The 24,913-nt window shown below is 42.9% G+C and overlaps 2 protein-coding genes across 2 annotated transcripts; one reads left to right on the top strand and one right to left on the bottom strand.

Annotated features, from left to right (window-relative positions):
• Window positions 1-451: 451 nt before the first annotated feature.
• On the bottom strand, window positions 452-14,691 carry LOC121620821 (aconitate hydratase, mitochondrial-like). Its single transcript, XM_041957043.1, has 18 exons — window positions 14,641-14,691; window positions 11,364-11,506; window positions 10,635-10,893; window positions 9,697-9,789; window positions 9,077-9,235; window positions 8,790-8,940; window positions 8,492-8,596; window positions 8,313-8,404; window positions 7,228-7,333; window positions 6,640-6,797; window positions 6,419-6,492; window positions 5,617-5,728; window positions 5,203-5,385; window positions 4,960-5,055; window positions 4,380-4,571; window positions 3,103-3,235; window positions 2,321-2,442; window positions 452-2,185 (listed from the first exon to the last, which is right to left on the bottom strand). The coding sequence occupies exons 1-18, from the start codon at window positions 14,674-14,676 to the stop codon at window positions 2,054-2,056; spliced, it is 2,346 nt and encodes a 781-aa protein (XP_041812977.1). The 5' UTR covers window positions 14,677-14,691; the 3' UTR covers window positions 452-2,053.
• A 1,985-nt stretch (window positions 14,692-16,676) lies between these two features.
• LOC121620630 (protein Tob2) lies at window positions 16,677-24,785 on the top strand. Its single transcript, XM_041956756.1, has 2 exons — window positions 16,677-16,877; window positions 19,697-24,785. Exon 2 carries the CDS (start codon window positions 19,914-19,916, stop codon window positions 21,123-21,125), a length of 1,212 nt encoding a protein of 403 aa, XP_041812690.1. The 5' UTR covers window positions 16,677-16,877; window positions 19,697-19,913; the 3' UTR covers window positions 21,126-24,785.
• The last annotated feature ends 128 nt before the right edge of the window (window positions 24,786-24,913 follow it).

Genomic DNA, 24,913 nt, shown 5'->3' with positions numbered 1-24,913 from the left:
AAGGAAGCGAGGCAAAGCACACCTAATACAACTTTGCTAACTCTACAAAGTGCTAGTGTACAGGCATCTGGACACTAGATTGTGCGTATGTTTGTGTAAGAAGACAGCAGACCTTCTCATATCACGGCAGACCAAACCTCAACCTGGAAAAACATTCATCTCAAAGACAAACACAACCTGTCATCTCCCATTACAGCTACACGAGGTCATTTCACACACTGGCAGCTCCAGATCATAGTGAGGACTGGCTGAAAGACTGAGACTTCAACACAGAGAAAAAGCACAACGTCTGAACTGGATGGCCAACTGATCTGTGCAGCTGTATTCCAGAGGATTTACTGCTATAGAAGTGTAGAGCTGTTTTATTACACTGATATGCTGCAATTTCCTAAGTAAATTTACATTAAAAATCTTGCCCGGTGCAGCTACAATGTCTAGCAACACACATCTGATTACAGTCTATTTCCATAAACTTTCCATATCAGGTTGTGGTTTGGACTGCTTGAACCAGCCTGGTGAGAGCAAAAAGAGAGAGAGGATGAGCAAAGAGGGACAGACAGATCCCAACTCAGACTGATGTTAACTTGATAAAAACAGTCATGCATCACACACGCACATACGCACACACAGGACAAAACACAGATGGAAAGGAAAAAATGGCAAGGCTAGCGCTAACACAATGGCAGTATGTGTTACGGCATGTTGTCCCGTCAGTGACGGACAACCACTCAGGACAGTTTTCTTACAATGGGGTTTTATATCGTGCAAAAAAACAGAGAGCAGGCAAGAAGGCATTGGAAGAGCAGGAGGGAGTGAACACAGATTCACGTCATGGCTGAAATGTGCCGGAGTGAACCACCAACTGGGTCAGCTCTAAATGTTCAACAACAACAGCATGAAAAGACAAGATCTCAGGCTGAGTGACAACAGGGTGGGCTGCAGTTGTACCATGACAGTGCAGGGGCTGATGGGATACTGTTTACAGTAAATAAGTGAGCGTGGTAGTTCGTTTACAGTGTGGCTCCAATCTACAACGGGTTCAAGTCTATAATGTCGTCAGAAAGCAGCAAATCCAGCAGCCCAGTTCAATGGGGGACAACTGGCCCCATTTGGTGAATCATGATTATAGAGAACGTGTAGAAAAGATGTTCTTCAGGTGAAAAGTCTGAACATAATGGAAAGGAAAAGTACATTCATATGAGTTGAACTCAGTCAGCTTATTGAGCTGTTTGGATGGAAACTACTGAGACGTACATTAAAGAGGAGGTGTAATGGAGTGGTCTTGGGGTGGATTTTGCAGTTAATGATATTAAAGCAGGAAGCTGTGAATTTGTCTCTGTATCTAATTTTTTAGGGTCTGAATTAGGTTTGTATCCTGCTAGATACAGTCATTCAAGATGGCATACAGTGTGGTGGACAATAATTAATGCTTCCGACAAGCCTGTTTCTGTAGGCGGGAGCTTGGAAAGACTTACCAAAAAACTTCCGCTTTAGAGAAAAACAGTGATTGAAGAGTGAACAGTGATAATGTCGCCACATTCAGTGGAGAAAGATGGCCGTCTGTGCATGAAACGGTCAGCTGAATGCTACAGGGTTACACTCAATGAACGGCCAAGCTTGACAAATCTGATTTGAAACTGAGGAGTGCTGCCAGTACGAACGGTTCTGCCTATAGCAGGGACATACGCTGCAAAGCTGCGCTTATGTGTGCTTGTTTGACTGTGTTTGTGTACGATATTTCTGGCTGCCTGGGGATAGCTTTCACAGTAATCCTGTTCATGCGTGTATGTGCTCGTGCTTATGTGTGTGTGCGCTTTTCATCTTAACAGCGACCTTGTGTGTGCATGTGTGTGTGTGCGTGTGTGAGCGGGTATTTGTGTGTGTTCTTTCTTTCACTGAGCATAAACAGGTGTCTCTGAACCAACATTATCTGTTCACATCGTCTCTTCCTCTTTGCTAAGCCCCTCTCTAGGCCCACATCTTTCTCCCTTGTAACCCACTCAAAGGCCCCTCAGCGGCCCCTACAGGCCCCACATCTCTCCTCTCCCACCAATTACTGGAGCTCCTTCATTCTGTTGAGGGCGGAGCCAGCCTGGAACCACTCGATCTGCGTCTCATTGAAGGTGTGGTTGACAGAGAACGACTCCTGGCTGCCGTCGCTGTGCTTGATCACTGCTGTCAGGGGCTGGTGGAGGACAAAGGAGGCAAACAAAATCATGTGTGAATCACTTCACCATCATCCGGTTTTCTTCAACATAATGTTAAGAGAAGCTAGGATGTCCTCAGGATCAATGTTTCATTTGTGCAGAATATTGCTCACCTTGCCGGGAACAAAGGATTTCAGCCCAACGATTGAGATTTTGTCATCAGGGCGAATTCTGTCATAGTCGCTGGGGTCGTCAAAGGTCAGAGGGAGCAGGCCCTGCTTCTTCAGGTTAGTCTCTGTAAGGAGGAAATATCAGACATAACGGCAAGACACTGACTCACACTGTACCTCCTTGACGTAACCAGAGAAGGACTCTTTGTCTGACAGGAGTATATCTGTTACACAGCAGTACAAAGTCATGGAGAATAATGCATGCGAGTATGTGTGTCTGGTGTCATTGATTCTCATAAGAAATTAGATTTTCCATTTACACAATTGGAAATCTAAGCTTTGTATACAGCTCTGTAACCTGTATAAACAGCATTTATTTAATGTGTTTGTGGAGGTTCTGAGGAAATCTTTCGAATGAACAAATGAAAGCAACATTCCTTACATCAGATCAGGCTTTTAACTGCCCACTTACCTACATCCAGCCACCTACATGCAACAAAGTGGCATTGACTGACTTTAATTATAACCTGGAGACTCTCTTAAATGCTGCTGGAGACATCCATATTCTGGAAGGACTGTAAATAGACTATTATTTGCTCTGGAACCCAATAACAACTATTCAGATACATCTTCCCTGTTAGCTCTAGCTTCCACAGAGATAATAAATTAACGTTTTGAGTGGAAGCATGACAACACTGCATATGACTCCAGCAGTGCCAGGAAATCTCAGAAATATGAGAGACGGATTGATGTTTGCTCTTTTTTTCTGTTCCCATGAAACTTACCATGGATTCTGGCAAAGCTCTTGACGATGATGGCGCGCCCTCCAAGGTGTCGTGGCTCCAACGCAGCATGCTCTCTGCTGGACCCCTCTCCATAGTTCTCGTCTCCAACCACCACCCAGCTCTCTCCTTTGGCCTGGAGCGTGTGTAAATACATACATACAAACTTAAACTGCTGTCAGGGCAAGGACAGAGTGCAGGGTAGAGAGAGGGATGTCGATCAGAGTTACATCTGACAAATAATTAAAAAAAAGGAGAAAATAGCACCGTCAAACCATATAAAACAATAAAGCAAATAGTAATTAGCCAAGAAATATGTCACCAAAAAACAGCACTGCAAAAACTAATAGACAACAACTCAATTCAGTTTTCAATAGGTGTACTGAATCAAGCAAGCAAAGCTAATTTGCTGTGCACATGTGTGTGTGTGTGTTTGTGTGTGTGTGTGTGAGTGCATGTGAAAGACTCATCCCACTGTCTCAGAGTTCAATCCACTGAGTAAAGAGTTTGTTGTGTTTTCACCCACAATCGTGAAACAGTTCAGTTCGGTACCATCAATCAGTCAGTCTGCAGTCAGCAGTCAGGTTTGCAGCGTCGGCCTTAGCTCTGCCAAGACCGGCAACTCCTGGAGAGACTCTGACCGGGAAATAGACCCATCCACCAGATTATTCCTCCTCTTGCCAGACTCCAGAAACAAGGCTTATGTTGAGGTGTCGAGGTGGCTACAGTGACACGGACTTTACAACGTGATCTGATACAGAGGGTAAACCTAGCTCTCCTCCAGTCATTCCAAAAACAGAGATTGGTGGCTCTGAGACACATTAATAAATTCCCCAGAGGTTGGTTTCACACTGCACAGGTTGGTTTGGGGGGGTTGATTGGATTATTGGAAGATTGTAGGTGTTCTGTGCTAATCCTGGTTATGGCTGGCTGCACATAGCTAACATTATTATTGTCTAATACAACAATTAATTAAAGTTAATACCTTAACTTGAACCGTAATGTTAATGAGAGGTGTTAATTGAACTGTATGATATCAGTTTGTGGTGCTGTTGAATTGTATTGCGTTATACTGACTGGTGTTTCAATTATTTCATCCACCCCATTTACATCGATAAGCAACAGAAGTACGTTTCTGTATAATGCAAAACAGTCCTACAGCAGCTGAAGTGTTGTATTAAACTGCGTCTGTTTTAGGTAGGTGAACCTAATAAACTGGCAACTGAGTGTATGTGTGATATTTAAGTCAATGTAATGTACATAAGACTTGTAAAACTCACCTTGTAGTGGCGGGCAACATCGGGCACACCTCCGTATTCTCCTGTCAGCTGGTTCTTGATCTTGTTGACGGCATCATTCTCGATGTTGACTGCACCAATCAGCAGATTGTTGGAGATGTTGTCCAGGTGGCCGCGGAACTTCAGCCAGGGCCCGGCAGCACTGATGTGGTCAGTGGTGCACTTTCCCTTAACCTACAGCAGCAGAGAAAAAGGGAGAAAGGCGAGGAGCAGGAGATACAGAGGATGAGCAAAGAAATGAAACAACAGCTATTTAGCACAACAACATTTCTATAATTCAGTGGAGTTTCACTTTTCAATCCCATTCTCTCCTACTGAAGACATAAATCTTTAAACTGCTGCGCTCATGTTCGTTGTAATGAAGAGGCATATGTCCTATTGCAAGTGTGTGTGCGGCTCACTGATGTGTTTTTAATAGTTACTGGACAACCATGGAGCTCGAGGAATGAGATACTTTTTTTTTTTTAATCATCTCCCCCAGTGGCTTTAAGATGCCATTTAGCTCTACTAGTTTGCCATTATCTGTACATCCACCATGACTTTGCTTCCGTTTCCTGCTCACCTTGATGAGGACCCTCATGTCCTCCAGGTCTTTTCCATGCCACTTGTCGAAGGGCTCCAGCAGCTGCAAACGGTTGCTGGAGGGGCTCACGTCCACCTGAGCAACATCAAATTGGGGTTAGATATTAAGGTTCTTCAAAGAATAAATAATTAAGAAGCGGGGCTGGAATTAAACCCGGGACGCAGTGGAAAGGACTCAGCCTTTATATGTTGTACTAGATCCTGTAACGTTTTTAAAAATGACCTTGACTGAGCTGCCCTCTGCCGGGGGGTGCTGGTAGGTGTCCTGGCCTGGGTCAAAGTCTCTGGCTGGCAGCTCGTCACCGGTGGGGGGTTCCAGCTTGAACTTCTCTCCATTGGGAGCAGTCAGGTAGTCAGTCTCTGGGTTGAAGTTGAGGGTCCCAGCGATGGCCATGGCAGTGACAATCTAGATTGAATTACATAATAGCCATTATGCAACAATGACAGTAAAATGTGATTATATCTGTGTGTTTAGACCACCAACATTAGGAGACAGTGTGCAAAGGAATACAGAAATAAGAACTCCACTGATACACACCCACCATGCTCATCATGAGCTAGTCCCTGTATTGATGTCCATATAATTATAATGACTATCTGAGCTTGGACTGTGCAGTACACATGCAGTACCTCTTACCTCAGGAGAGGTGACAAAAGCATGAGTAGCTGGGTTAGCATCATTCCTGGCAGTGAAGTTTCTGTTGAAGGATGTGACAATTGTATTCTTCTCTCCTTTTTTCACATCCTTCCTGAAGAGAGTCCAAATGCAGAGCGGGTTAGTCCGAGGCGCCAGTTTACAAGATTAAAAGCCTAAAGCCCTGCTATAAACCGACATCTGCATTTGACTGCAGAATCTGTAGGCAAGAGACAAGATTTTGGAATCTGAAAGGTCTGGTTTCAGTTTATAGTCCTTTTGTAGTATTGACCAATCCCGTTTCAGTGGGCTTTTGTTGCATGCAGCAAGCAAAAGAGATGGAAGGCCTTGATCAAAATGCAATCTAGAAACCCATCAGCCATCATCTGGCAATGTCATCTGAAAACGTTTTAAATTGCTAATTGACCTGTAAATAATGGCCGGTGCATGGAACAGGAAGTCTTGGCCTGGTTCATTCCCTTAAAAAGCATAAATGTGCTCAGGAAATTTCATTGCAATCTGCTTCTGAGGGATTATGAGATATACTGTATGTAAAATAGAGAGCAAAGTTTATGAATTGTCCAAAATGGGTTGAGAGAACAAAAATAAGTTCTGGTTAGCACAAATAAGTTTTTGTACAAATCTTCTTCTTTAGATTGATATTTCTTGTGTGAAGAAATGCTGGCCAAGTGGTACTGTGAGGGATATTTTGCTCTAGACCAAAGTGTTAGCAAAACAGATGAATCAACTGTCCCGACCCTGTTGCCAGTGTCGCACAATTAGCCTTCACAAACAAGGCTCATACCTGTCCCACTGGCCGATGCAGGGCCCACAAGCATTGGCTAGTACAATTCCACCAACATCACTCAGGATCTTGGCCTGAAAGGGGACAACATAAATTTGAAGAAATTCTTTCCTGCATCTTTCAAACACACACAATTTTATAAATGATATATGTAAGAAAAACCCTGCTGAAAAAAAGACTGGGGATCCTCTTGCTAAAAAATTGGTGAGATGTGTACTCACATATCCATCCCTCTCAATAGTGGCGCGGATCTGTTCAGATCCAGGGGTGACTGTGAACTGGGCCTTGCACTTCAGACCTTTATCCAGAGCCTGCTTAGCCAGAGAAGCTGCTCTGCCCATGTCCTCGTAGCTCGAGTTGGTACAGCTGCCGATCAGACCTGCAAGAGACAAGTTCGATGTTTGGTCGAGGGGTCCTGATGACGAGGAAACTAAAGTGAGGGCGTACACAGTTACAGTGGCAGACTGGAAGCACTAATCTATTTTTAATAACACGTCTTGCACATAAAATGAGAGCAAATTGTTGAAGAGGACAAGGCACAAAAGACGAGCATGTCTGTAATTATATATTTTGATCATCATAATTATACTATTCTATCTCATTCTGTCAGTGGCTGGAATTCTATTGTGCTCAGCTGTGCTCTTGTAGGCCACAATGGAAGACCACATGACAGGGCTGTAACGTGATGTGGACATATCTGGTCAATAACACGGCTACTAGGAACAAAGGAAAACTATCACATTTCGCTCGACATGGCATTAAAAATAGAAAAACAGGACAGATAATACAGCTGCATCACAAATACTGACCAACTTTAACCTCCAAGGGCCAGCCGCTCTTCTGAGCTATAGCCCCAATATCAGACACAGGATGGGCCAGGTCAGGGGTGAACGGCCCGTTAATGTGGGGCTTCAGCTGTCAGAGGAGGACGGAAACAAGGCAGAATGAAGCACAGTCATAATTTGGGTTAAGTGGGACATGTTTGTGTATGCTATAAATACTGTTTTCTATATTTGGAAACTTTTAAAAGAGGAACACTAATAAGCACTTAAGCTGCCTCGTGCATCATCATAACCGCATGACACAGAACAAGACGAGGCAAAAGTTTGGGACTACTTGAGAGGTGGATGCTGTAGTGTTTTTTAGAGGACAGGAGAGCTTTTACTCAACATAAGTAAAATTTGGCAGGTCAGTGATTCTTAATGATATCTAGACATTTCTGGTTTACTTTCTTCTTCTCCAGTGAAAGCTTTCACAAGCAGGTTTCTATCCTGAAATGCTTGTCTTAACATAACACACGCATGTTAGCAGCTCAAAAATAGAATCCAATCATCTACTCCACAACTTAAAATAATACTGTCCTGACTTCTCCTGATTTCCTGTGTCCACAAACAGACAACACAGTCAGCCTGATACCATTTATAATGGTGGTAGGATGTACCAGTGTGTCCCAAATCCAGACCACATCCCCATTCTGGGCAGGCTTTGAGTATGTACTATATTCACACTCGAAAAGTGATGCGATGAATTATATCCAAACCAGACAGCATGCATAATCAATCTGCTTAATTTTTGAGTGTGCTGTTAATGGATATTACTCTCCCACAATGCAATGCACAAAGCAAATGGAAAAGCTGTTCTGCTAGAATGAATTTCTTTGGGAAGTTTGATGGGCTTTGAAATCCTAAAGTCACAGATTTACCCTTTCACATACTGTATTGAACAATTTCCTGTTAGTATAAAATTGTAGTTGATTCTCTTTTGCATACTATGCAGCATTCTGCGACAATTTTCATTTCGTAAATACTCTGAATAATTAGTAGGCAGTATGGGTTTTTGCGACATGCCGATCATTATGTCCTACATCCGTCTATGTCCAAGTGTTTTGACTCACCTCGCTCAGGTTAATCTCAATGACCTGGTCGTATTCACAGCCATTATCTGGGACCAAGTCATCTTTGAACTGATCAGTCAAAGAGGCAATCTCTGAGAGGGGATGAAGGACACAAAATTGGAGGTAAAACACAATGAGTGAAGACTAGACATACAGAAACTTAACGGTAAGAGACTGACCTTCACGGCCCGTCTTCTTCAGATACGTCCTCATGCGGTGGTTGTAGGGGAACAGAGATGTAGTGGCTCCAATCTCCGCACCCATGTTACAGATGGTGGCCATTCCTGAAAAGTCAGTGTCATTTTAGTCTTGGAGTAAAATATACTGCACTAAAGTAAGACATTTATTACCAAATCAATCAAGATATAGATGGTAGTTGAGGCTGTTATTATTCTTCCTTTCTTCGGTTTTTATATCTAAAGACAGAGAATGTCTTTCACCAGCGTTCTAAATCTTGTAGTGTTTCTCATCTTTTACCAGTGCAGGAGATGGAGTCAACTCCAGGGCCGTGATACTCCACAATGGCTCCAGTGCCGCCCTTCACAGTCAGGATGCCAGCCACCTTCAGAATGACATCCTTCGGAGAGGTCCAGCCAGACAAGGTTCCTGTCAGCTTCACTCCAATCACCTGATGGAAAAACACACACAGGCTTAAACAAAGAAACAAACAGAGACATTCGGGGACACATTTAGTGGTTAGAAACCGGGTCAAAACTGAAATGCAAAGAAATTTGAGAAAGATCAGAGATCAGTCAAGAACTCACTTTAGGACATTTGAGCTCCCAAGGGATCCCAGCCATGACGTCCACGGCATCAGCTCCACCCACTCCAATGCAAACGGAACCCAGGCCACCGCCATTGGGAGTGTGGGAGTCTGTACCAATCAGCATCACTCCAGGATAGGCATAATTCTCCAGGATGATCTGTTCAAAGAAAGGGACATTCACAGTCAGACACACTTAAAATGTGCCTTGGACCTTAAAATGTTTTCTATTACTTGAAATGGACGACTTCTCTGGAAATGTCCTTTTCTGAAAGCACTAGACAAGAAGTTATATTAACCACTCTGGCACAAATTCTGTTTGGAAGCAAATGCATGATGTGAAGTTCACTGAAAAGAATTCATTAAAAAATCCCTCCACAGAAGTGTTTTAGGACATACTCAAATTATAATTTCTCTTTGGCATGGTTCAAAAGTTATACTACCAAGTTAAAATTAAATCTACTTTTCCTCTTTGAAAAAACCCAGAATCTATGAACATGCAAATGCTATCATTCTGGAAAGTAAAGGAAAAATATCCCAGAGAAATAACAATATGCAAAAATGTGTTTGTTAGTACCAGAAAAGCCACTTATAGCATCATTATGAATCAATGGACTGTACCTGATGGATGATCCCTGATCCGGGTTTCCAGAAGCCAACTCCATATTTTGCAGCAGCAGTTGAAAGAAAGTTGTACACTTCCTCATTTATTTCCTGTATTAAGAGTAATTTGGGAAAAGTTAAGGCTGCTGTTGAGTTATTTTCATCCATGATACATGAGTATCCCTGATAAACTTGGCTGCAGCACTTAATCCTAAATTTTGTTATTCAACATGACCTCCAGGCTCATGGTTAACCAGACTATTAGATCAAACTGTCAGGTTCTGAACCAAACAATGGTATCTACCGTGTCTGCAGACAACTGTTACTAGCTGCTACCTCCACCACCACATCAGTGTCTACTTGCTGAGAATCAAATCCTGCACAAACAATGTTAAAACACTCGCACCTGCCTGAATATGCCCTTGAGAAAAAAGTGTTGCCCAATTTTTAAATGAGTCTCAAGGCGTTAGTTCAAGACAATATATGATACCATTAGTTTAAAATATACTGAAAAATCATCTTAAAATGCAACTGCATGAACAACTCAAAGCAGGAATTGGCTGTGTTAATGTGTTAATTGACAGAACCTCATAATAAACTGAGCAACAAGTCAGAGGAGAAACTTCCATCACCACATCTCGCCAACACAGCAATTAGTTTGAGGCTGTTGTCGGATACATTCTTTGCAAGCGTACAGGCTTATTGTTGGTTGGCATCTGTTGTTTTTGGGATCAACTGTGTGTGCGTGACTGGCTGTGAAAACGTGAGCCAGCTCTAGTCACCTAAAATCAGCCTTACATGGTTATTTTCCATCCAACTACCACTTTCACAACAAAGAGCCGTCTGTCATTCCTCGTTTTGATATCCATAGTTTGTGGAAATTTGCACCCGATGACTGTACCATAACAATATATAGTCCATAATACTACATTCATCTACCCTCTGTCAGTTCTCACCTTAGCCCTCTGCAGGTCCTGAGCCCCTCCGATCTGAGCCTCAATCAGGTGATCACAGTGGATGGTGGAGGGGACCGCCACCTTCAGCAGACCACTGCTGATGAACTGAAGCATTGCCATCTGAGCAGTAGCATCCTGCATGGCCACGCGGTCTGGACGCAGTCGCAGATAGGTGCGGCCGCGATCAATCTCCTGCCCCACTGGGTCATCCAGGTGGCCGTACACAATCTTCTCTGACAGAGTCAGAGGCCTGCCAAGCCTGGTGGGGTGGATTAAGGGAAAGATGTGGTTAAAACTATATTTGGTTGGACACTGAGTGTGTGTAGTGTCAGATACAAGTTTTATCAATTTGGCTAAAAAAGTCTTTCATATAGTAGCTCTTTTACATGTTCTTGCAGTGTCCTTCTGTGTTACACTTTTGGAAAGTACCTTATGTACCAAAAGTAACTGTGGCGTCATATATCTAATAGTCATAGTCTACCAGCCACACAAAAAAAGGCTTTTCATATTCCTGGATCACAGCATGCAGTAAGCTCACTAAGAGAGGAACACTAGGTCTTCCAAAGTTAGCTCTCTGGAGCTTGCTGCCGCTGACAAGTCAACAATATAAATGTCACAAGATTTAAAGTGCAGCTGCAATAAACACCAGCCAATCCTCATGAGCCAAACTGCTATCAGCAAGGACTCTCTGTATGATCATGTGGATTTCTAAGAAGGGCAACTGCTGACCTCCTGCGTACAATGTTGATGTTCTCGTGCATCTTCTCATAGTTAATGCTGGAGCCGGGCTCAAAGCGGCTCATGGCCACCTTGGCCTTGGCGCTGAATGCTGCGGAGACATGAAATCGCCTTGCTCCGGTTCCGAGGGCCAGCTAGACCAGAGAAAACAGAGGTCAATTTTGAGAGATAACACCATAAACAAATCTTTATTGTACAGTTTAGGAGTAACACAATATGTTTTGAGTCATATAATAACTGTGCAGAGGAAAGAGAGGTAATTAAGTTATACAAGACTGAGACCACAAGTAAGGACAGTTAAAATGTTATCTTGCAAATGGCACCCGTAAAAATGTGGCCTATAGAAACACAGAAGAGGACTCTTCCATTTTGGTCACCAAAGCTTCAGTCAGGCTGATTAGACATCAGATCAGAAAGACAACTCTGAATGTCCCAAGCCGCTCTAAAAGAGCATTATTGGAGCCAAACAAGGCATATTTTCAATGATCAGTCACTGTTAATTGAGCTTATCTTATCCCACTGTACTCCAGCTACACTAGCTGAAAAAAATTCCCAACTGGCCTTTGTTGAAATACTAGAGGTCATTTCTAACACATGGCTTTGCCACGTAAGTAACAGCCCATAGTTTAAAAAAAAGCCAACAAAGCCAGTGGAAAAATTATGGGTTTGAAACTCTTTCACTTTGCCTCCGCTTTAGCAAAAACTTTCAGGGTATTTTTGGTGCTGTGTTGTGAAGAATGGCTTTGAATGTCAGGATTTTGTTCATGCTGGTAATGAAAAGAAGCTGTCAAAATACTGTCCAAACCTTCCTGCTACAACAGTATCAGATTGTCACTCATCTTGCAGTGGAGACTATATAAAGCATTACAAGATCTTTCTTCAGTTACTTTTAATGTACTTAAAGTGTGCAATGCACAGCTTTACTATGTAGTAAAATACATTACACATATATATACAGAATACTGCATAAAACTGGCAGCGACCCAATATTAGAAATGTAGTCAGGATACAGCTTCAAGCTTTTGAGGCATTTTATTAGTTGATGTCTTTTGCAAGCAGAGTAAACCATCAGAGGAATGGATTTAAACAACCTTGAACCAGCTATGTTCACTTGCTTAATATCTGTCCCTTGGTGTTGATATTCAGCGGAGAGTCACAGTGCTCAGAGGAAACTGGGTGAAAGTTTATACAGCTCATATTGCAGGGGTTAGCCTCACCCTCTTGGCTGTTGACAGGCTGACAAACAGAGTGGGTTCAACATTTCCCTGTGCTGTTAACTATGAATGAGCACTGGAAGTACACAAATACTGTCGGTACAATCAGTACTGGAACCATTACAGAGCCTTAATGCCAGTACCTCTCATCCGCAAATCAATTTGTTTGATTCAGACACTATGAGAGATACATTTAATGGCATGTAATTTTATATGATACAATATGATGTTAAGGAGAGCCTGCTGTGATCAAATGGTTATCATGAAATCATATGCAATGTTATTACCCAGTGTAGCAAACCAAAGGAGCACAGTCAATGTTCAATTGAAACAAGGTCAGCATAAATAGCAGTGGAAAATTTTAGTCAGTCAGTTTTGTCTTTTGCAGGCATTTCATTAGCAGAAACAGATATTTTGGGATGTCATTTTCCTTTGCAATTTATAGAGTAGCTTAAACCTAAATGAGGAAAATCTCCATCTAGTCCTACAAACTGTGTCCAGGTGTGTTTAAAACATTCACACCTGCCTTGGGAGAGGACTCTTTGACAAAGTGAGGTGGCAACACCATAACACAGTGAGACTACTGAGCAGCAGAGCCAGTGTTCAGGTGGTAACGGGCAGTAGGTGCAAGTGGTCACGGCACAGTGGTACAGTGGTTAATACTGTTGCCTCAATTATCATCTCACAGCAAGAAGGTTATGGATTAGAACCTGCAAGCCCCCAGGTGCTCCTGCTTTCTCCCACAGTCCAAAGATAAGCAGGTCTACTGGTGACTCAGAATTGTAGGTGTGAATGTGAGCATGAATGGTTGTTTGTCTCTATGTGTCAGCCCTGTGATGGACTGGCAACCTGTACAGGGTGCACCCCGCCTCTCGCCCAAAGCCAGCTGGGATCAGCTCCAACTCCAACCCCAACCCCCTGTGACACTCCAGAGGATAAGTGGTTGTAGATAATAGTTGGATAAATTGCTTGAATGCCAAGTGTTTCTCTTAAAATACAAAAAGACCACAGCGCCATCTCATAAACACTGGCTGAAAGAGGTGATGTTGCAGCTGAAACACAACACTCAGGCAACCATTTTAGTCTTATTTTAAACCTGATGTGTCTCCATTATTTTGTGTAATATAACAGGTGCATTCTGCTACCTGTATTTATTTCTCCTTTATGCCATATGATATTTATTCATGGAAACGATGGATGTAGGTATATATTACTATTTATATGTGTGATGACATAATCTGTGAGTACAGTATGTTTATTGATTTATGTTAATAAAAATATGGAGATGATAAATTGACAAAACACAGAGAAAAGCAAGACCTCACCCAGCAGTCACCTAAACAAAACGTGGTTCTCATTTACAGGACATGACATACAGTGCTTTGTTTTGTTTTGTCTTGTTTTGTTTTGTTTTGCATTGCCATGTGCTTAGTTGATGAAGTCTGCATCAGGGAAAGCAGGTTCATCAAAAGCGCGTGCTAAATCCAAAGGAATGACGGCTAGTTATTTTGTAAGCAACAGACTTATTTGTGTTTACATCCTCCTGTAAACACTTCCTTACCCATGGACCTGTGCTATTCAAAATAAACATAATAAGCGATTTGGTCCACTACCCAGCCCAAGGCCAGAAACACACCGCTGCGCATCAGTCCCAGCGGTCGCGAGAGAGCTGTCATGAAGTGCGCGTTGAGAAAACTCCGTAACCTTGCGATCACCTTGCAAACGTTAGGGCGCCTAGGGCGGTTTACTGTCACTACCGGCAGGTGCTGACTAATCTTGATACAGGTATTAACAATAACATGACACAATATTCGTTGCTGTCGGGTCGGACGTTGTTTATGACCGTTCCAATGCGTCGCTATCAAGAGTCAAACGGGGACACTGTGACCTGACTGACAGCGGCTCGGTGCGCACTCAGCTCTGCCTATACCCGCTAAAAGGCATCTTTAAAGCGACGGCGGCTGGACTACACGACAGAACATAACTGTTGTCACTTATGCACTCGATAGTAAGGCAGTTAAAAACTGTGCAAAAACAAAATAACGTTTTCTTACCCGCAGCCTAGTGACAGTCAAACAGTAAGACGCCATTTTGTTCACTGACAAAGATGATTGTCGCCCCGATGTGACGTCACTGGCTTAAGGAGCCCGTTATTTTACACTTTAGAATGTTAAACAATGTGTTAAATAAAAATTATTATTATTATTATTATTATTGTTGTTGTTGTTGTTGCTGCTGCTGCTGCTGTTGTCAATATTACATGAACATATTGAAGTGACATAAAAAGCAGTTAAATTCTCTACAGTCATCTCTTTCTATCAACATTTTTGAAAATTTGAAAAATGTCTATATAATTTCTATAAATTGCAAGTAACTTAACATCCAGTTACTTTTCTGTTTCAGATTTTTCTTAGGCTTACAACCCATATAATCAACAAATAAAATATTGTGCATTAATATCAATTGTGAGATTGAATTACCCCATAAATATATACAAAGTAGCCGGGACATGGAGCTAAAACTGGCTCCACTTCCACCAGATACACCATGCTGTTTACACAGTGACGTATGAGTAATGACCAGTAATGTTACACTTTGTCAGGGGCCATTCTGTTCTATAAGAGGTCATTTAAATTTGGACACTTCAAGTACATTTTACAGATATTTCTTTTACTTCTATTTAGGTAAATAAATGCTAGGAGTTTTTTGTTTTTTTTTACAGTGTAGTATTGTTTCTTTTCTTTTTAATAATATTTCTTCCCCCACTGGAACTACACTATATACAAAACACATAACATAATATCACAAATAGGATGATTCATGTAATGTATTATTGCTTAATGCAATAAGACACTCTTTTCACTCAAGGAATATAGCATGAAGGCCTTTCCTGAAGTAAACAAGCATAAAAATGTGTTTTTGGTAGGCTTCCTTTGTACTATCTGTGCCCCTTATTTGTCATTTCCAACCTTTTCTTATTTTGAAATTATTACACACAAAATTTAAAAATACACTCTGTCCTATTAAAAATAATGACAGTGATGCCAATCAATGTCAATAACTCATATATGCCTGAAACTGATCTTGTTTTACACCTTGTGAAATAAGACTCTTCAAATGAAAACAAATACTTTGATTTTGTGTAAATTTAAGTGATGACGTAAAAATAAGCTGATGAACATTTAAAAACTCTTCCAGTACGTCAATTCTAAACTGACTTTGGAATGTTTTTTTGTGCAAAATATGGCAATCCAATTCTAATCCAATTTTCTCGTGTAAACCTAAGATTTTGTGATGTGTGTATTTTAATTCATACAATTCAAAATAATTCATTTTGTGAATACAGAGTCCATCTCTTAACGCCTACAGTGAATAAAACTCTATTTTTGAATGCATAATAATAAACAATATAATAATAAACACGGAGTAAAAAAAAAAAAAAAAGCTGAAGCACGTCTTATTATTTAATACTCTCATTACCACACGCCATTTCGTGATAAGAACATCATTTCCCATAAGCCCTTGGTGAAAGTCAGGTTGCTTGAATGGCTGTATGGACGATGTAGCCCAATAATCTGCGGGTCCTCCCCCCTCTCAGCCAATAGAGACTCTGTTGCTATCACCACTTATATTTTTAGCAAATTGTTCAGCGCCGTGGGGAACTACAAATATCCCTCCGCCAATTAAACTAGAGCCCATTGGTTAAACTTGGACTTTATATAAGGAAAAGGCATCATAATTTTCTGTGTTTCTGGCGTCGCTACTTTACGAGGAACACGTGAATCTAAATCTAGTGTATAAAGTGAGGAGTGACGTTTTTATCATTCTTTATGTCTTTAAATGGGCAACATTAAAATAAGGGTTAATTTGGAATAGATAGTGTCCACAGGGGTGGCATTAATTATTTGCTGACGGGAAAACAGATGCATACATACGTTTAGATGGAAAACATCATAATAAAGCAGCAGCTACTACAATACGAAGAAAGTAGTCCCTGCCGTGACGGGCGTGTGGGCGAGTCACACTGTATAAATACGCCGGGTTGTCAAACAGTAAAGTTTCTCTGGACCTTCCATGCTTGTGTCAGCTGAAGACAAACTGGGAAAGCCTTTCACCATCTGAGAAGAGGGGCAGCATTTAAAAAAAATCAACAGCACTAAGGTGAAAAAAATCTACTGGTCAGCATCTGCGCCAAAGACTCGACAGATCCGCCTTGAAATCCGAGAAAACACAAGGGAATTAAAACAGAAACGCAGGAGTACAAGTCAAGCTAGGGCATCACTAACGATAGGTGAGTAAATGAATGGCAGCCGGTGCGCGAAATGGGCTAATCTAAATATCCTCATAGGCGTGTGCACTGACAACAGCATGTCGCTGTGTGTTGGTGTTTGTCTTTCCAGAAGCCCTGTCTATCCGTCAAAATGCGCTGGCTGTAATGAATGACTGCTAACGGCTCAGCCGTTGAATAAAAGCTCCGCTTTTGTTTTTGTATTAGCGCGTCAAATATATATTAGCTCGAGCTAGCTGCTGAAGTCTGGTAAGCTGTCACGCTTATTTCTCGTTTCTGTTTGTTGTTTGAACGGGTTGTTTATGCTGATGACGGACCCTCCTCTTCGATGCTCAGCGCACATACGCTGTCGATAGGTTGTTCGCCACTTAATTAGCTTTATAATTTAATTCTCAGCGACAGTTTGGCACGGAGGGATTCTTCACTGACCAGCGTCCTCTCTGCTCCCTATGACTGACATATGGCAGTAATCCCCAGGTAGACCCCCCGCTCCCTTATTGTCATCTTACATGCAAAGCTGGATGGTTTCCTCCAGCTCTTCTTGCATATTTACCTCCATTATTTGGCATCTGGTAGAGGTCGCAACACATTCCCAGCTCAAATCTATATTTATATATATTCTATTTAACATCCAGTTGGGTGAAAGCTGAATTCATCAAGACAAGAGGAAAAATCACAATAATATTCTGTCCTAATGTGTTGAGCTTTTGTGTGTGGTGGCCACTTGAGTTCAGACAGGCCTGTATGTTGCCCTTAACCCTCAGATCTAATATTTTTTTAAGGTGCTTTTGCTTTCATGTATTTGTTGGAGCTTGTGCTTCTTGTAAGATCGCAGCAGATCTGCTGCTTAATAGATGCAACCTGACATGTAGTGGATGCCTTGCAGAACACAGTGCCACACATTTGCAGCTCTGATAATGAGCCCATGTAAACAATAATAGCTCTATAGATCCCGCTGTAGCTCTGACCCGCAACAATAGGCCTGTAGAAGTGAATCCAAGCCGTGGAGCAAATGTGCATGTGAACAACGCACATAACAACATTAAAGATTTTGATGTTTTTTATGTAAATTGCAAGCTGTGGTTTTGTTATTTCGACTGTTTATTGCTCTCCTGAAGCAACACATCTGCTCACATTAACTGAGCTATGCCTCTAATGTCATTGGATGACATTGAATCTTGTGTATCGTCCTGTTGTCTTTTTGTAATGAGAGCTACGAAATGCAGTAGATGCTGTAGGTAGCTTAGCCGTGTGTGCACTCATTGTTTTTACTGATGATGGCTGTTGCAGGTGATGGAGCCGGGGACTCTCCTGTGCTCAAACATCCTTTCCTACAGCCACTTTTAATCATTCTTGACTCAGGTGGTGGAGAGGAATTTGCACCATGGATGATGCAAAGACGGGGCCCTATTTATAGCCCATTCTAACCAACCCCCATCTTATCCTTCAATGTCACCTTTTTTTCTTGTGATAGGGGAAATGTAAATCTCGTCTTGAACTGTCACTCCGGCAGCCCTTCATCCAGCCTGTGCAGCTTTATCTGTAATAACATTAGAATTGTCTTTAATCGGAGGCGTCTTTCTAATCTTAGCTGCTGAATCCCCATCTGGCAGGGAAGTGAATGTGAGTGAATTGTTTGTGTGCGCGTATTGGGGGAGGGGAGGGGAGGAGAGGGGGACTGATCGTTCGCACTGCATGTTGGGAAATGGTGTTCTGTGAAGTCGACTAACTGTCCTGCCATTTTACACTTCTTTCATTGCGAGTCCTGTGGCGTTGTTTTTTTCTCCTTGCATGTAATCTTTCACTCAGTTTGACTCGGCATGGTGATGAATGGACTGTGTGACTGTATTAAAGCATTAAGCGGGAGGCACTCCACGGGATCGGATTCAGATTATAAAGGATTTATGCAGCCCACAACACAGCATCTGCCACATCCGTCGGTACGCCCTGCGGTTGATAAACCAAAATATAAAAGGCATATAATTGCTGTGTGTTACTAAATAAGGATGGTGGTTGTGTAAATAAGTTTGTTCACCTCTTATCAAATGATATGCAGTATGTACAGTCAGTCAAACTGTGATGTTTTTCCCTCATCCTTCTTAAGTATTCACACACCTAGCAAATATGCTACATTTGTGCTGTACTGTGTTATAGAAAAAGAAGGCATGGTGTACACTGTTTCCTCAAGCTCTTTGAATTTATTTTTAATGGTTCACAACAGATTAGACAAGTGTCAAGTTTTGTATTTCAATCAATGTTTGGCCTCACAGGTCAGTAAAGAAGCGTTTCAGTCCATGTCACATTAAGCAGCGACTCCTCCACTGGTCTCAAACCTGCAGATGTGTCAATTTCTTGCTTTAATAAGAGCCTGTATGGAGGCCCGAGTGTGCCTCTCAAATAATTCTACAAATCAGTTAAGCGTTCACTTAACTGATGTACCAAACCATTCTGCCAGGATCTGTTGTGTGAGTTCATTAGGACCAAAAGTGCCTTAATTAGCAGCATGTCTTGACTGTGAGGCCATTTGTAATCGCTGCAATTATTCAAAAGACCTTCAGAAAATAATGATATGAAAGTTTCAGTATGTTCAAGTGCTGTTGGTGGTGAGACAAAAACCAAACATGTAAATGATGAAAAATTCTGTTCATTCTGATGACATTCTTAAGGCCCCATACGCCTGAGGCTTTCCATATCTGTGTGTGATTAACTGTCTGCAGCTGGATTAAAGTGTCTTCCCCACTTCGCTCTTGATCACCACTCAGATCTTCCTCTGTTTCTTGCCAGGTTGAGTGACAGCCTTCTTCTGTTTTTGTTTTTCACAGTTGGAACCCAAAACCGTCATTACATATTCGTGACAACGAAAAACCAGCCTGCAACCTGCTGCCCCTGCCGTCAAGGTGCCTTTACCATGGTGACACTAAAAGAATCATACACTTTACAATAAGCCAGAGGAAGAACTCCTTGTTACAGTTGCATTGCCTCACTTTCAGCATCATCTTGATCACTTTGCTCCCACGACGGCGCTAATCTGGTGCAGCCATGCATCTAGAAGTTAAGGTCGCCCTCAACTTCATCGTGTCCTACCTGTACAACAAGCTGCCTCGGCGTCGAGCCGACCTGTTTGGCGAGGAGCTGGAGAGGATACTGGTGTCTCGTTTTGAGGGTCACTGGTACCCTGAGGCCCCTCTCAGGGGTTCTGCCTTCCGCTGCATTCACCTGGGAGCGCCGAGGGACCCAGTGGTGGAGTTGGCCGCCAAGAGAAGTGGACTGGACACGGAAGAAGTGCGCGCAAATGTTCCTGCAGAACTCAGTGTGTGGATTGACCCTTACGAGGTGTCCTACCAGATTGGAGAGAAGGGGGCAGTGAAGGTTCTCTACCTGGAGGACCCTCCAGGCCTCGGCTGTGACAGTGAGAGGGCTGAGGGGGTGATCAGAGAGGGTAAGGGAGATGCAGAGGTGGAGGAGGCCAAGAGTCTGGGCTTCAACCCAGATGCTCAGGTGTTTGTGCCAGTTGGAAGCCAGGCATCTCCGGCCCTCATGCCATCGCTCTCTAGCTCTCCCACACCTCTGTCTGCCCAGTCCTGCTCCGGGCTCTTCAGCTACCCCAGCTCCAGCACGCCCACCGACCCTGCCGCCCACTCCTCCAACACCTCTACCCCTTCTCCTCCCAGCGGCGGATTGCCCTACCTCTCCACTCAGCAGCCACCCTCTGCTCTTCCCGCTGCCCGTCCTCAGCCCATCACCTTCACCACCGCCAGCTTCGCCGCCACTAAATTCGGCTCAACCAAGATGAAGAAGTGCAGTGGGGCCGGGTCGGCAGCCGGCTCTGCAGTCAGCTTACCGCCTGCCCAGAGGATGCTGTCCCGCTCTCCCACCACCATCTCTGCCCCAGAGCTGCTCAAGCACAAGCCCCTGTCCCTCTCCTTGCACTCCCTCGGAGGTCCCATCGCCAGCCAGCTCTCTCCCAACGCCAAAGAGTTTGTCTACCCAGGATCCCCAGGCCCCCTTTACTTCGATGCTGACACCCAGCCCATGCAGCCTCACGCCAGCCCATTCCAACCCCCCCACACTGTTAATGCCCATCCATCCTTTGACCCCTTCTCCAGCCCTCCTCCTGCCCAGAGCGTGGGCATCATTGGCAGCAACGGAGGAATCCCCTACATTGAGAAGCCGCCGTTTGTCGAGGGTTTAGGAAGCTACAACCTGCAATATCCCAGCCAGTCCTTCCAGCCCGTCGTGCTGGCCAACTAAGCCTTCATTTGTAATGATAAGAATTGTAGGTGGAGGAGGTGGGTGTTGGACAATGACGCTCCAGATATTTTCAGTTTTTCTAACGAATTGTTCTAATACTAATACAAGTTAAGAATTAGTTTTACTACAAAGATTTAAAATAACATGTCCACTGAATACTTCATGTGATTTGTTTTGTTCCTCCATTACTCCCAACTCCACCCTGCCTGTCCATCGCTGTTACTGTTCTGTGTGTTGGCTTTGATGACGGGGGAGGGGGGGTGGTTCCTTTGTACCTTGAGTCGTTGCCAATCTCTTTATGTTTATTATTTTGCATTGAATGTTAATGTGAGGGTTTTTTTTTTTATTCTTGTAGTTTAATGGACCCGGCTCTAGTATAGCTCCATTTTGCACTGCACTGTCATGCTGTGAAAAAGGACCTCGCCAAGTCCTGCAGGGAACGACGGCTGTGGAAAGCTCAGCACTTTGCTCTGCAATCTGCTGTGCCCTACTTGCCACAAATACAGAGAGGGGGGCTCTGCTCTGTGTGTGTGTAGTCCTGTTCTGTTTTGTTGTGGCTCAGCGTGATTGAGAGACTCATTGTTTGTACGGTGGGCCCGTTACCCTTGAAACGCGCTCGTGCACAGGCACAATTTGACTCCGTTGTTGTCACCGGGTGTATACTGGAAGCAGTTTATCGTCAGTTTAAATAAAATGAGAGCAGCGGAGGGAGCAGAAAACGAGCATCGGGGTGTTAAGGGAGTGATGTAGTGGAATGTGTTGTACCTGTCAGGGGAAACTGCAGCTGGGAAGGTCGGGGAAACCTTGGTGAATGTGAAACGCAAATAAATCTTGGCATTTTAAGAAAATAAGCACGTGCTGAGCCCTCAGTTATACACACGGATATGCAAGCTGTGGTTTCAAGCAGTATATGTATGCAAACGGACGGCCAATGCGCACACACGTGCAGAAATGCGTGCACATAAACACAGCTCCCCATCAGCAGTGTTTGTGTGAAGGTGAACAGGCGGAGGAGGAGCTGAGGGGGAGGGATGCAGCAGTTAAGCAGTAGGGATTGTGATAAATGGCTTAGCATGACTTTGACTATGAAGGAGAGGTTTTCCTCTGCATGGAGAGGAGAGAGGGCGACGGGAGAGAAGGGGAGAGGCAGCTCGAGGGTTCTGCTGCCTCGGCGGCGTCCGGGCTGTATTGGCTTCGAGAGTGACACTTTAAAACCCAGAGCACGTTTCTGGTGAGCTTAAACAGTACTGAAGCCAAACCCTCACACTATTCTCTCCCTCCTCTTGAAATTCTTCAGTGATCTCTGCTCCTCTGGCTGTGAACAAAGAAAAAACAGAATATACATACAGTCCAGGTCGTCTCTTTTCCCAGCTGCAGCGACGTGGACAAAGATGAATGTTCTTTCACGGTGTGTGGCTTCTGTCACTTCATCGGATAGCGTGTCAGATCTCTGGAAGTCTGCCGTTTCTAGCTATGGTTTGCTTACCAGCCGGGTCCTCGTGATCGTTGGTTAGTCGCTGCAGGGAAGGGCAACCCCCAGATGTCCATTTGAGCCGTCCAGCACTTTATTACTGGGCTCCCGATGCTGTGTGTCGGCCACAGGCACGAGCATTAAACCATTCCTTTGCCCTCTGTTTGGTAATGGCACATTTTATTCAGCCGTCAGTAAATGCTTTAGAGATTGAAGCGGGAGCTTAATTTGCATTCAGATGCATCACGCTGGTGAGGAGGCACCGTCAGTGTTGTCCGTTTATTTGAATGTTTTCTAGACTTGTACGGATAAGTGTTTTTGTATAAGATGACCCAAGGACCCTTGACTTGTGCACACGCTGGTTTGGCAATGTGACAGCTTGTCATATGCATGCAGGTTTTATTTGTTTTTGTCTTCTTTTCAAGGGAACGGGTGGGGAGATCCACATCTCTGTAAATGTTGACGATTGTGAGGGAAAGCGGCATTTATAATTTTTGTTTTGTAATTTATTTCCAATATTTCTATATTTTTGTTTTTGCAAATGATCACTTACATTTGTATGAGTAAGACATGACAAGTCCAGGAATATGTATATAAAAAGTTCTTATGTTCAGATTCTTTGTTTAGTTTCTTACATGCTGAGGTTATTTTTTCAGAAAATAACATGAATATATGCAAACTGAGACAAAAATAAAGATGTACAGAATAAAGTATTGAATGTGTATTGTACCTTGTACAGCATTTGTCTAATAAGACGGGTAAATGTATTCATTCTTCAAGTTGGATTTGGAGTTTAAGATGTGAATGTTTACAGTGGGTTTGTGTAGGAAAAGATGGCTGATCACTTCCTCTGTGCTCCCAGGGCAGTCTGGCAACACTACTCCCACAGGCAGTACATTTAAACCAAAAATCTCCACCTTTCGCATCCTCTTTTTCAGTGCAATGACCATCCTGACTTATGTGACTTCACTTAATATTGTGTGGCCACCATGCCTGTTTTGTTTTTGTTTCGTTCTTTTTCCTGAAAGACCTTTTTTTTCCTAAAACCATGATAGCACCTAACCCAGATATATTCAGATTTACATTAACAAAATGTGTTTTAACCTCCCTCATATTATATTTCCCATCAAATGGATCTTTTTTACCCCTCACTTTTTTTTTTTTTCCATTGGGTAATCTTCTCCCCATCATCCTTTGGTCCTGATACTAGAGCCATATCCCAGACTGTCTTTGCTTACACAGATGCTCACCCTTCTCCAGTGCAATGTAATGCCATAATTTAAATTACCCTGAAGGATTAAAGGGGTTACTACCTCTCTGCACCCTGGAAAAAAAATCTAATATATTTCCTCAATAGGAAGACAGTGTTAACGGCAGGTTTAGAAGGATGAGGGACATGAATGTGCTGTGAATGTGACTCTGATCTGTTGTTAGTTAACCCTGTTTGAGATGGCCTGCGGGGGGGAAAAAAGGGGGAAACTGCTCATTTTATTTAGTCTAAGAGTCAGAGATTTTTAGTCACACGCACGTTCGAAATGACTCCTTTTCCTCTCTTCTTTTTCCGACATTTGTCAGATTATTCAGCGCAAAAGAGGTGTGCTGTTAAATTTCCTCTGCATACAAATGGGACTGTTGAGGCGAGCGGTCTGAGGGTGTGAATGATTATTGTAAAAGCTGGTTTCCCCTCACATCCTTAAGAATCCATCCGTGGTTTGTGTTTCACACTTGGAGCACAGATTATAGTGTTTTAAATGCACCACAAATCCGCTCTGAACGCAGGCTATTCTCCAACCAGGGTTGAACGTGAATGAAGAGGGGGGAAAAAAGAATTTTGTATTCTGATGTCCTTTGCTTATATCGACGTGTGCGTTTTGTTTTGCACTTTGGAATATTTCATTGTCATAAAAGAAGTTTATTTTCTATGTAAGATTTAACATTTAAGAGTAAAATAGATATAATTAAAAGTTCAGATGATGTATAAATATAGTGCTTTCTTTCCTGCCTGTATTTTATTATTTTTCCTATTTTGTATCTGATCTGTACACCCTGTAGATGTGTAATGAATCTTTCACTACAGAAATGCAATGACCTGTTTTCTGTGCTGCCCCTCGGGAATGGGGAGTTACTACTGCAGTTTCTTATTGTATCAGATTCTTTTTTAAGTTTGTAATAAAAAAAACAGATTGGCAAAAAATAAGCATGGAAAATAAGCTAATTGTGTCGTCCTCATTGTTTACGGGTATGCAGAGATGTGGACCGCTGCGTGAGCGATGATGCAGATAAACGCAGGTGTCTCTCGCCTCCTCGCATCTTTGTG

The sequence above is a fragment of the Chelmon rostratus genome, chromosome 17 (assembly GCF_017976325.1).
Source record: "Chelmon rostratus isolate fCheRos1 chromosome 17, fCheRos1.pri, whole genome shotgun sequence".
In the NCBI taxonomy this organism is placed as follows: domain Eukaryota; kingdom Metazoa; phylum Chordata; class Actinopteri; order Chaetodontiformes; family Chaetodontidae; genus Chelmon; species Chelmon rostratus.
This window is presented reverse-complemented; position numbering and strand designations above follow the sequence as displayed.

Excerpts from the sequence above, each read along its gene's own strand:
- LOC121620821 (XM_041957043.1), bottom strand. The coding sequence starts at position 14,676 with ATGGCGTCTTACTGTTTGACTGTCACTAGGCTGCGG. Across the intron at positions 9,790-10,634 it reads AGGACCTGCAGAGGGCTAAG|GAAATAAATGAGGAAGTGTA; the intron begins GTGAGAACTGAC and ends CTCTTAATACAG. Across the intron at positions 7,334-8,312 it reads TTGAGATTAACCTGAGCGAG|CTGAAGCCCCACATTAACGG; the intron begins GTGAGTCAAAAC and ends CTCCTCTGACAG.
- LOC121620630 (XM_041956756.1), top strand. The coding sequence starts at position 19,914 with ATGCATCTAGAAGTTAAGGTCGCCCTCAACTTCATCGTGTCCTACCTG.